General features: G+C 37.7%; 1 protein-coding gene across 3 annotated transcripts in view; it reads left to right on the forward strand.

Moving 5' to 3' along the window:
• The first annotated feature begins 1,695 nt into the window (after positions 1 to 1,695).
• Positions 1,696 to 13,496, forward strand: part of usp34 (ubiquitin specific peptidase 34) — a 267,373-nt gene continuing 255,572 nt past the window's right edge. For all 3 annotated transcript variants that reach the window (XM_048600750.1, XM_048600752.1, XM_048600751.1), the window contains exons 1-4: positions 1,696 to 1,726; positions 3,095 to 3,518; positions 5,887 to 5,937; positions 7,908 to 8,057. In XM_048600750.1, coding sequence (XP_048456707.1) covers positions 3,168 to 3,518; positions 5,887 to 5,937; positions 7,908 to 8,057 — 552 coding nt within the window. In that variant the 5' untranslated portion in view covers positions 1,696 to 1,726; positions 3,095 to 3,167. The remainder of the gene's footprint in view (positions 1,727 to 3,094; positions 3,519 to 5,886; positions 5,938 to 7,907; positions 8,058 to 13,496) is intronic.

The raw sequence follows: 13,496 nt of genomic DNA on the forward strand, positions 1-13,496 counted from the left end.
GAGTGGTGGATGAACATTGTGCAGTCTTCAGCGAACATTACCACTTCTGACCTTATGATGGAGAGGAGATCATTGAAGCAGCTGAAGCTGGTTGAGCCTACGCATTACTGGGGCATTATCCTGTGGAATTCCTGCAGAGCTGTCCTGGAGCTGAGATGATTGTTCTTCACTAACCACTATCCATCTTCCTTTTGTGCTGGGTGTGACTTCAACTGGCATAGAGTTTCTCACCTGACTCCCATTCACTACAGTTTTGCTAGGGGCCTCTTAATGCCAAACCCTGTTAAATGTGGCTTTGATGTAAAGGGCAGTCACACACGTATTAACTCGAGTTCAGCTCTTCTGTCCATGTTTCAAGCAAGGCTGTAATGAGTTCAGAACTGAATAGCCTTGGCAGATCTGAAATGGAGTGTTACTGAGCAGGTCATTGCAAAGCAAATACTGTTTGATGACATTGATAATAGACTGGGGTGGCGATTTGCTGGGATAGATTTGTGCTGTTTTTTTTGTCAGAGACATACCTTGGTAATTTTTCACATTTTGCCGGTTAGATGCTAGTGGTGTAAATGCACTGGTACAGCTTGGCCAAGGGTATGGCAAATTCTGGTTCACAAGGGTCTGTTTCCATGCTGTACAGCTCTGACTCTATAGCTCTAAGTCTTCAGTACAGTACTGGAATATTGTCAGTGTCCATAGCCATTGCAGTATCCAATACCTTCTGCCTGTTGTTTAATATCATGTGGAGTCAGTCAAATTGGCTGAATACTGGCATCTGAGATGCCATGGACCTCTAGTGGAGGGTGAGATGGATCATCCTCTTGGCAGTTTTGGCTGATGATTATTGCAGATGTTTCAGCCTTGGTTTTTTCACTGATGTTTTGTGCGCCCTGATCATTGATGATCAACGTATTTGTGGAACCACCTTCTCCAGTGAGTTATCTAATTGTCCACCACCATTGGCTGCTAGATGTGTTGGGACTGCAGAGTTTAGATCTGGTTCATTGGTTGTGACCAGATTTAACTTTACCTGTAACTTACTGCTTCTTCTGTTTGGTGAACAGGTTCTGTTTTGTGGCTTTGCCAGCTTGACATCTCATTTTTAAGTATGCCTGATGCTGTTCCTGGCATGCCCTCCTGAACTCTTCACTGAACCAGGGTTATTCACCCCTGATGGTAAAGTGGGGAGGGTATGCTTTAGACTTCTTTAAAAAAACTGAAATTGTGCCTTCTGCTGTGATGGATTCAAACCCGAGTCCCTAGAGCATTTCAACGGTTTGATGAAACCATTACGCTTTGCTTCCTAAGTCTTGGAATAATTTTTTTTTAAAGTGTTAGTGTGTTCTTTGATTTTTCTGCGTTTCAATTGCAGCTTCCAAAATAGACACTCTCTCATGTTATTGATATTCTATTTTAAATAAATGGTGTGTTGCAGTATTCCATTTAAAAATACTGAAAATCTTTAGGACACCTGCACTCTGGCAGTTTTGCATTAGGTCCTCCTGCAATATCTACAAATCCCATATATGTTGTTGTGATTTGGGGGTTTCAATATTCATTCTTTTTAGCTAACGCTTGAACTACTGAACTGTAGTAACTTTCAACCAGCTAATAAAACTGCTGCTATTTTATTCCTTGAATCTATTCAGTTGCAAGGTTAGCCACCAGGTGTCGCAATGGGGAAACCTGTGTGTTTGATTGCCCACTGGTGTCAGTCCTGTTTGTAAAGGTAAGAAGGAAATTTCACTTGTGAATCAAATTCGGATTTGTAAGTAGAAAAAAACCCCTCTGTATCGTGCCAGAATGTGGAATCATTTTACTCTAAATTCCAGTCATTGAGGGAATTTTGGTCCCCTTGTTAGATTACCATGCCCTTGTTTCATGTGTTACACTTTATTTAAAAAAAAGGTGTTGTGTGCCCACTGGGCTACAGTTTTGTAGTTTTTCTTTGCCTTTGGCTCATACAATACATTCCATCCACCAAAATAAAACAGAAGAGTTCCATACTTCATTCTATCGAATTCTCTAAATCTGTGCATGATACGGTAGTCCACTCTTGTTGCATAAATCCTTTTTAACTACACACAATATTATGATTTTGCCAAATATATTTGTAACCCTGGTACAGTTATTTCTTACATGTTGTTTGGAGCGAGATGGAAATATACAACAAGGGTAAGAAATTTATCTATGGAATTGTTGCTGAGTGCATATTGATGCTAAGTTGTTGAGGCCACTTTATCGATGCTAGAGCAAACTGTGTTTCGAGTGTGGCACTGTGACATTAATAAAACTTTGGTACCAATTGATTTGATGCTGAACTCTTATGTAAACAAAAATTATACTGCATGAGAAGTGATTTAACTTTTCTGTTGGAGAAATCTCTGCTGGGTCGTTCTTGAATATGTTGGTGTGTTTGCATTTTGTTAAAAGAATGACTGACTACACTAGGCAATTCAAGCAATTGTTACAGACTCTCTTAATTTGCCATGCTGGCAGATTTGGACATCTAATGGCAGGGATTGCTTCACATAGAATGTTTGATTTGCTGTATTGGTAATTAGTGCTGGTGTTCGTTTCAGCTCCTATTACTAAACAAATTAAGATGTGTGGTCGTTTGGAATGCTGTTTCCTTTGTCACATATATTTTGCAATAAGAGTGCATCTCTTGTGAATAAACTTATAACATTGTATTTATTTTATTACCTTTTTGCTGTTATTTCATCTTGGCATTTTGGTCTACGTATGAGTTGCACCAAGAGGCCTCGTCAGATGATGTAGCAATGTTCTATCCTCGGATACAGTTCTTGGCTTTTTCTGACTATTACTGTACTGAAAGTTAACTGCTGTTCAAGTTTTTGCAAAAATAAATATCTACATCTCCTCCTATAGATCTTAGTGAGCTAGCTTTTTAATGCTATCATAATTATATTAATTATACCAAGATATGTATGGATTTTTCTTCTTCTCAGCCCTTATTCCCTAAATCAGGCGCACAGGTTTGTAAACAGAATCAACATTTGGGTAGCTCCTCCTAATATTTCGCCCAATTTTATGTTTGCTGTAAAACTGTTAATACTATGTTTCCTTCTTATAGGCAATGTCTTTGTTGCTTCAAGGAGTACAAGCACCTGGAAATCTTCAACCAGGTGGTTTACGCCCTTATCAATATGGTGACTGCTCAAGTCCAGGCTCTCCAGGACCAGTTATGTAAAATTTGCACTAGTAATGATTCATCGTGGCAGGATCTGAATCAGAAAATCCATGAACAGGCTAATCAGGAAGGCGAGTGTAATAAAGATGAAGAAGATATTGGTCGGAAATCAAAGGATTTTGTGGAGAAAAAAGCAGATAATAGAACATGTGGGAGAACTGAGGAGGTTTCTGCACGGAGCACTGATCCATTTAGCACATGGAGTACAGAGGAGAAAGAAAAGTTGCTGTTATGTGTGGCAAAGATATTTCAAATTCAGTTCCCTTTATATACTGCCTACAAGCATAACACTCATGCCACTATAGAGGTATAATGTATTTTTTTTGCTGCATCAGTTGATACATGTAACCCATTAATTTTTAGATTCTGAAAATTTTCTGTTGCTTTGAGGAAAGAAAAATGACTGCATTATTTATCATTCATAATTCATACCCAAGAGTGGTTAGGAGCAGAAAACATATTTAAAAACTTGTACGTAAAATATTATATGTATAATATCCTTTGTAAGGGAAGAAAAGAAAGCCTGATAAATTGTTTGGGCAATTCAGAAAGTGGTTCTGATCTTCTAAAAAAAATTTATTATTTCCTTGCTAACTTTGTAGTGTTATGAGTTTTGGGGGTTTTTTTGAATGCGTTATAATGACATAAACTAATATATGTGAATATTAGAGTAAATAGAAATTAGTTTTCACAATAACTGAAAACATTTTGATGTTCTAAAGCTTGTGTTTAATACATCGGGGTTTTGTCTTCAAGTTGTCATTTCTGCACCAAATTAATTTTTGGGTGGGGAAGAGAGCAGTGCAGCTCTCTGAAAGGATATATTTCTGAGATCAACTTTTGTTTCTGTCTTAGTAACAGCTTACTGCTGCTAGCTAATGTGAATAAGGAAACTATAAATGCCAACACTTGAGGGTTTTTAAGGTGATTCAGATCTCATGATTGACCATGAGCATTATGCTGTGGTCATCCTGCATTCAGATTTTAAAAAATCATTTCAGAGTTTATTGGTAGACTTGTTGGCCAAAGCACTGGTTAGAGAAATTTTCATTTAATGCACAAATTAACTTGTATGCCAGTGTTGTTCAGCATAATTTGACTTGATAGATCTCCATGTAGTTTCAACAAGCACTGAGATATTAAAGTTCAGTTACCAAGGCAATTACTGAGTTCTTCACAAGTCTTAGTAGCTGACCTCACTGAATTGGAAAGTGCCACATATAAGTATGGATAATGTATTATTTGTTGTTTGGAATTAGATTTGTCATTGCCTTAAAGCCCAGTGTTCTCTGTACTATTGAAAGGAAATCTTAAACCTTAGCGTGAATAAACCTAGGCAAATGCCATTTAAATTTGCCTGGCATATTGAAACTTTGCCTTACAATCTTCATGGTACTGGGTGAAAAACATGCTTTCTTTCCATAGCATTTACATTTTAATTGGAATTTATTGTGCACGTATAGATTTTCATTAAGGATCTTGAAATATAAGTAAAAAGTAAATCTAGCTACAATAGAGGGAGTAAACCTGGATAACAAAAATACTTGTACTTATATCGCACTCTAAGTTGTCCCTAAGCACTTTACGCTTCAAAAGTAATTAATTGATTGTAATCACTGTTAGTTAATTCACTTTTCCAGTGCTCTCCTTGCTGCCAGCAATGTTCCCTCTAATTTTCCTTCTGGTTGAAGGGGTTCCCAAGGCCTGTACAGAAATTTCCAGAGCTGAAGTTAGTCCCTGCTGATTGCCATGTGCAGAATGTCAGAGCAGATGTGCACACCGTAGAGGGAACTTTGCTTGCTAGCATCCCAATTTATATGCATGCAAGACACTTTTATTTCATCCAGAAATCTACTGTCTATATGCTCACTCATGTTCACTTATTGTCTATATGCTGTGTGATCTTTGGCTCTCTTCCCATTGGCAACGCCTCTCTTTTTTTAAGAATCTCATATTTGCTTTCAAATCCTCTGTCCCCTCCACCCACGGCCTCAGCCCCTAATTTCTGAAATCTCCTCCAGTCGTACCACCCACTGAGAACTGAGCTCCGTCAACTCTGCTTCCTGTGTTTCCCCAATTTTTATTCCATACTAAAGTTGACTGTGTTTTTTCAGTTGCCTAGACACTGAAGTCTAGAATTCACTCCTTAAACCTTCTCTCCATAAAAACATACCTCCTTTTTCAAATTTTTGATAATTTGTCCTAATGACCCCATCTGTGACTCTGTCAAATATTATTTGTTCACACACTTTTGTGGAACCTTGGGATGTTTTTGTTACATTAAAGTCACCATATAAATGCAGTTGATATTAATAAATATTGTCCACAATTCAGGAAGAGCTTTTTTTTCTTTTCAATAATGCAGTTGGACCTGTGCAGGCAAACAAGACCTTGATTTGACTTGGATAAGTTGGACTTGCTTAAGTGTTCAAATGCTACTGTTAACTTGCACCAATCGCCATCTGATTTAGATGAAATTGCTATCATTGAAGAAATACTGACACTGTAGAATTTAATTTATTACTTATTTATTTATCAATGAAGTTTTTTCTCATCTACTACTATGGATTGAGTCAGTATTGTAGCTTGTCTCTACATGGAATGTATTGTGCTTTCTTCGCTTTGAAGAATTGTTTTTTTTTTCTTTAAATTGTGCTAACTTTTTTTCAAATTAGGACATTTCAGCTCATGAAAGCAACTTATTAGGGGCGTTTTGTGATATGAATGTAAGTAACATTTTTAAAAAAATAACTTTACATGATTTTGTATTTTTTAAACTTTAGAACATGATGAATAAGTAGTCATTTTGGGGGGAATAAAGAATATGTTTAGGACGGAAAGTCTTTAACTTTGACATCAACCCAAATATAAAAGCTGTGTAGACATATACATGATTGAAATTTCAGCTTTTTGTGTGTCCATCCACGAAATACCACGACTAAACTTTTGTTTAATGGATAGAAAGAAAAGCATTTTGAGAAATTAGTTTATCAGAAATAAAGCCTGAGTTGCTGTTATGTTTTTTTTCAAGAGAAACACAATATCAGGAATCATCAAATCCAGCATAACTTTGGAGGCAATGGCCTAGTAGTATTATCGCCGGGCGGTTAATTCAGAGAACCACATAATGTTCTGGGGACCCGGGTTCGAATCCTACCACGGCAGATGGTGGAATTTGCATTCAATAAATATCTGGAATTAAGAGTCTAATGATGACAATGAATCCACTGTTGATTGTCAGAAAAACCCATTTGGTTCAGTAATGTCCCTTGGGGAAGGAAGCTGCATCCCTTACCTGGTCTAGCCTATATGTGACTCCAGACCCACAGCAATGTGGTTGACTCTTAACCGCCCTCTGGGCAATTAGGGATGCGCAATAAATGCTGCCTAGCCATTGACACCAACATCCCACAAATGAATTTTTAAAAATTAGATCTCCTAGCTGTATAAGGGGATAAGTTGGTTGATTTCAAGTTATTATTGTGTTTAGAATGGATCTAATGCTTCTTCTTTGGAAGTTTTATTAAAAAAAAAGGTTGTCAGATGAAACTGCAGTTTGCAATCCCACTATAATTAAGTACCCTTGTTTGTGTATTAAATGTAGATTGTAAAATTCTCTCTTCTAAAATAAATTTTGAAGTAGTAATTATTTGCAGAAACAAAAATTTTATTTGTTAGTTCGATGTTTCCGCCATTATTTTATTTAACCATTTGGATCCTGATGCTATGGCCCTTACTTGATTGTGCCTCTATGGCCTTTTATGGCACTCCATTCACATTCTTTCAAGTCTTTCTGCAAATACATATTTTTGTAGAAGAATTATATACTGTGTCAGCTTTCTTTATTCTAAACCCATCAATCAAATTACCCCATTTATCTTCTGATCCTTCTAGTTTATAATCTAGGTATATCCCAATGTCTCCTCGAATTCTTACATTTTGCACGTAATGTGGTGAAGTATTTCCCACTGGACCAACAAATGTTTAAAATGGCCTCTCTAATATTATAATACAGTATGAACTCAGATAAGTGCATTGCTTAATATCTGTTGTTTGCTTTTATTTTCTCTTATGGTAAATGCAGCATCTCATTAGACTTAACAGAATGCTAGGACTTGCAACTGCCGGAAGTCTGAAATACAAACTGAAAACAGGCAACCAATTTGTCAGGCACCATCTGTAAAAAGAATAAAGAATTTCAAGTTTTCAAATGGATATTTTGTCAGATCTGAACTTCAGTTTAAATTTAATCATTGCGAAAACAAAACCAGCTAATAATGCATTAGCTTATTGGGATTCAATTGTAAATGTTTGTACCTCCACTGAAATTCCAGGGAAAATAGTGGAAAGAATCGAACTCTGTGTTGATAAGTATAGTCTGACTGTGTTTATACCAATAGAATACATGCACTAATTTTACCTTTCTGCAAAACCTGAGGAAAGCTAAGTTTTAATTGTTGTAAGGGTGTTAAGAAATAGTTCTGGCACCCTTTTTATAACATTCCTATGTTTTAATCCTAATGCCAGGCCAAACTTTTATTAAAACAATATAAAATACTTAATGGGAAAGGTCAGGAGGGAAAGGGTAAATATCTGATTTCATTTTGAATATCTTGTGTAAATTATTTTGTTTTTATGATTTATTTGTAGTTACCACCATCATAACTATTTATATTTTCTTTTGTCATCTATTTAGGATGTGGAAGTACCTTTGCACTTGCTTCGTTATGTCTGCCTCTTTTGTGGGAAAAATGGGCTATCACTTATGAAAGATTGTTTTGAATATGGAATGCCTGAAACTCTTCCGTTTCCAATAGCACATGCTTTTATTACAATAGTATCCAATGTAAGTAGTGGTATTTTTAAAAAAAATGTAATTGTATTAAGTACCCATCTAGCTAACTAATCTAGCAAAATGTCACTCTTCCATACAGATCCATAAGTAAGTAGATGGGACTGTGTGAAAGGCCAGTGACATTTTGGGAGAGGCTTGCATTTGCGACTTTGAGAGCCATTGTGTACATAAGAACATAATAAATGGAAACAGGAATATGGTCCCTTGTGCCTGCTGTGTCATTCAGCATAGCTGATCTATTTTATGGTCTTAACCCAATTTCCTGTCTGCTTTCCAAAGCCTTTGACTACTCTACAGATCAAGGATCTGCCTGATTTGGTCTTGAATATATCCAGTGATCCAGTGATGATTGTGGCAAGGGTGGAAATTGTTGAAGGGATTGAAATATGGGGCACAGATAAAATGAGCATGAGTTCAAAAGATGACAATGTCTTCAGGATTTTAAAGAGGAAGGAGAAGATTGAAATGAGATGGTAGTTATTAAGAATGTAATATTTGCTATGAAACATGTCTACAGGGGCTCTGGGTATAGGCCAAGAATACCAGTTCCTGGCCAGCCCTCATGTCTTGGTGCATGTGCAGCATTTCAAGTTACGTATGTTCTGTTCTGGGCCTGTTTGTATTCCTTTAAGTATTTCAAGGGCTTAGCCATCCAAGTTACTGAGGTTGCAATGATCTGAGTGTATGAAAACCAGGTGTCTTACAACCTAATATGTACCCTAGAAAAAGGAGCCCACAGGACTTGGGTGTATTTCAGTATAGTGAAAAGCTGGTTCCAAAAGTAAGCGAAGGCAGTTGAATAGGACTGAAAATGGTAATTATGTAAAGAAAACCACCGGAATATTATCTAGGAGTCTGAGAGATGAAGATGATGAGAAGGATCCAGGACTTGGGGAGTTTGTCCGACAGTGTAAGAGGATTAAAGGTTTTCTGGGGCAAGTGGTGATGTCTATAGTTTTGAAAGAGAGGAGCACACTATCTGAAAAGAGAGAGCCTTTGTGCCAGCAAAAACTAAAGCTAGGAAGGAATAGTTAGTTTAATGGGAATGATGTTGCTGGGTAGAATGAGGGGGAGATGGGATAGAAACGTGAGAAAGATGCAAGTTTAGTGCTAGAGAAGGAAAGAACCTTATAGGAAGTTTGGCTTGATGAGTTAGGGAAAGGAACACCACAGAGCAGGTGATAGCTATCATAAGCTTGGTGATAGAGAAGTCCATGCGTTTCTTGAATTTGAGGGATAAGGAAGAGGAGTTTAAGAGAGTGATTTGCAGTTGAGACAGAGGCTTCATGTTCTAGATTGATATTGAAATAGTGAACAGTTTTAGTAGATGGAAGTTGAGCTCATTGGTGCTTAATTTGCCCATTCAGGTCTAATGTTGAATGACTAAGCTAGTTGTCTGCTATATTTGTGTAAGTTTGCATCCCTTGGATTTAAAAGAGCAGTGATAAGGCAATACTAGGTAACAGCCAAGATGAGAGAGAATAATGGTTTAGTTAAACCATCTGAGTTAAAAATGGGGTTGAGGGTATAGTTGAACGCATTTGTAGTTGCAGAAATGTCTTTGTGAATAGAGATCTAACGGCTAACCAGTTGAAATTTTGAAAGCTCTAATTGTAAATGATTTGGGAGTGTTATCCTTGGTGCAGATGCAGAAAGTAGTAGAGTTGGAGTTTGAAGTAAGATAAGTATGGTGAATGATTTAAGCAAGTGATCAGAGAAGGCCTTGCCTGTGATTGATTTGATGGGAGTTACGAGTGTTTAGGGATTTGGGTTGTTAAACTTATGGATGAAGAGATTAGGTGAGGATAGGAGGGTGAATGTCAGGGAAGAGAGCATAATGAAGCTGAGTTGAAGTCAGCAAGGATGAGAAGTCACTTGATGTGGAGACTGAGAAAGAAATCAATGAATACATTTGAGATAAAGTCTACAGAACCTTCTAAAGGTAAAATGAAATAAACATTTGCAAAAAATAGAAGTCCAAGCAAGAGATCACTTCAATAAAAATCCAGATTTTTAAAGACTTTGCATCTGGACAGAATCAGTAATATTGTAAACAGGGTAATTGATTTCACTATTAAATTGGGATTCAATACTTTAAACCTCTGTTATTGCTGTCAATGAGAATACTTCTGTGTGATCAGCTACTTAGCAAACTACGGAGGAGACAGAAGTTGGGCTATTTAGCCCATTGAGTCTGCTCCATCGTTCAACAATATGGCTGCTGATAATCCTCAACACCAGATTTTTCCCTTATCCCATAACCCTTATTGATTGAATACTTGTCTGTCTTAGACTTGAACATGCTTCATGATCCAGCCTCGACAGCTCTCGGCAGTACAGAAATCCATGATTCTCTATCCTCTGAGAGAAGAAATTATCCTCATCGCTGTCTTAAATGGGTGATCTCTTAGTCTGTCATTATTCCCTGTAGCCCTAGTAGCTCCCATTAGTTAAAACCACCTGTCTGCCTCCACCCTGTTAAGTGCTCAAAGAATCCATTATGTTTCAATGAGGTTGCCTGTCATTCTTCTAAACTCCAAAGAGTACAGGCCTAACCTACTCAACCTCTCCTAATAAGAACATACTTCCATTCCAAAAAGCACAGAGTGAACCTTCTCAGGACTACCTCCAATGCCAGTATACCTTTTCTTAATAAGGAGGATTCGACTCTGTTCTGGCTAATGCCTGTATAGTTCTCGCAATACTTACCTATCTTTTACACTCTGTTTGGTTTACCACTTCATATCAAATTGAAAGAAAACAATAAAAACGGTCCTTTACTTCCTTGGTTAACATGGTTGGTTTACCTGCTTCTTAGAATTCTTTTCCCTCACTGGTAGATATCTTGGCTGTGAGTCATAATCTATTTTCTGAAACACATGCCACTGTTCCTCAACTTTTTTCTGCTAAACTCTTTCCAGTCCACTCCAGCCAACTTTGCCCTCATTCCTATGTAATCACCCTTAGTTAAGTTTAACATACTTGTTTCTAATCTGAGTTTATCGTTCTCGAATTGAATGCTAAATTCTATAATGTAATGGATACTGTTCCCTAAGGGATCTTCTAATGAGATCATTTATTAAACCAGACTCACTACATATTAGCAGATACAAAATAGCCTGATTGCTGCTTATATCCACAACATATTGTTTTAGAAAACTGTCCCAACAATTCCTTTGAATTCTTCCTTGCGGCTGTCTCTGCCAATTTGATTTTCCAATCTACATGAAGATTAAAGTCATGCATGATTAATGGACATTTTTTGTATGCCCTCATTATCTCCTGGTTTATTCTCTGTCTTGACTTCACTGTTGCTGTTTGCCTGGAGATACCCTTTTCTTGGTGTCAAATTGAAATTGCTGCTGTGAAAGGGGAATTCTGCATCATGAGGTTTGTTTGTGCTACTTTCTTCGACATCAGCAGCAAGTGCGGTTCTCCACCTCTTCTCAGCCCCCAACTGCTGATCACAAAACCCAAACCTTTCTCTTTCTGGCATTTGGTGGGTAAGAGAATTTTAATTTCTCTCTTTTTATAAAGTCTAATTTTGTTTGGAGTTGGTATTAATTAACATTTAACTGAAACCTGCAGTTTAAATTTCTGCAGTTTTCAGTCTTAATCAGTGTTTTAAGAAGGTTTCCACTGGAAGAACAGTTGGACTTACTTAGCTGAAACTGGTTCCTCTTTAATTGGATCAGATAGACTTTGTGTTGGAGCATGTACAGCTACCCAATTTAGCGGAACACAGGAGACAGGCGGCAGAGATGGGGAGTGGGGATGATGGTTGTGGGGAAGTGTCACTGCTGCAACATGTTTGATCCCGAACAGGCGCACCTGGAGTATGTGTTTGCTGATTGAGGAGCTTTGGTTCAGTTTGAGCTGCCATCTCAACTATCGATACTGACCCATGAGGGAGGGCAAGTTACTGGATTCTTTCTTTCTTGAAGCCTTCATACATTTTGGTGGGCTTCTTCTGATTTAAGTCAGTGTTCAGAGGTGGGGGGGGTATAACAACAAGTGAGACAGGTAAATAGACCCAGTAGCTTTGCAATTGTCCAGTGGATTTGAGGTTCTTTTAGCTTATTTGGAAAAGAGTAAAGGTTACATGTTGGATGAGCTAAAGGATCATGGCACTGGAAGCCATTCAAATTTGGAGAATAAATAGAAATGCTGCGGGAACCAGAGGAATTGATGCTGTTCGCTACACAAAGAGCATGAGTCCAGCCAGCTGTGTTGCTTGCTTTATACCTGGGTTCAGTATATCTGCTCAGGGCTGGAGACAGTTTTGTGAGGAGAGGATAGTCCAGTTTAATGCTATGTGCAAGTATGAATGAAACAGCCAAGGCAAAGAAGGAAGTTCTGCATTGTCAGTGAAATTATATCGATACCAAATTAAGCAAAATCTTGAAGGTCGTAATATCTGGGTTTTTGCGTTAACAATGCGCAAATTGGCATAAAGCAAAATCAGCTTAGTCAGATTAATGCGTGGTATGGGAGAAGTGGGTGCTAGCCTGTGGGGGAATGGCCCTAATATGAGGAAAATGCAATTTGAACTGTTGAAACTGTTGAGCAGTAAATTGACCAATAATGTTAGAAGTTATAAAAGTAATATAACTAAGGATTATCTGAATGCCGTAGCATTCCAATTAAAACAGGTGGACTGACAGTGTAAATAAGTATGGTCTGGTAGTTCTATAGATATAGTTGCTGGATGACATATTGGTACTGAATTTTGAAGGGAACAGGGCATTTAGGAAGGACAAGTAGCTAGGAAAGGGTGGGGAGATGTCTATGTTAGTTAATGATGGTATTAGTGCAATTGAGAGGTCTGACATAAATTGAGGAAACCAGAATGTGGAAACAGTTGGAGTAGAGATGAGAAATGATAAAGTCAAGACATTGCTTGAGGGACTGGTACACAGGCCTTGCAGGAGTGACCATAGTTTAGATTGGAACATAAAGGAAGAAATACTGTGAACTTGTCAGAAAGGAAAAGTGATAATCTTGGGGTGGGGGTGGGGTGTGGTGTGGTGTGTGAATTTTAATCTATATATGGAGGGTGGGGGGGGTGTGGATTTTAAACAATTAATGGACTGGAAAAGCCAAAAGGCAAGGTGAGGAGCTAAAGAATGATTTTGAGCTAATTTCTCAGAAATTTTGTTGGCTCTCTGGAGCCAACAAAAGAAACACTCTCTACTAATCCGGTATTGTACAAGGAGGTAGGGTTGATTATTGATCTCATAGTCAAAGCACCCCAAGGCTGCAGCAACCATAATATGATTAATTTTTATATTCAGTTTGAGGGCTAGAATACTACTTTCTAATAATGAATGCTTGGAAACAATTGGTAAATTCGGCTGCAGGCCGCATCAGCAGAAATGCGGTGGTAGACATGTGAGGGAAAATTCAGAATAAACAGATTAGATCACCAAA

Source organism: Rhincodon typus, chromosome 9 (genome assembly GCF_021869965.1).
Source record: "Rhincodon typus isolate 14 chromosome 9, sRhiTyp1.1, whole genome shotgun sequence".
In the NCBI taxonomy this organism is placed as follows: domain Eukaryota; kingdom Metazoa; phylum Chordata; class Chondrichthyes; order Orectolobiformes; family Rhincodontidae; genus Rhincodon; species Rhincodon typus.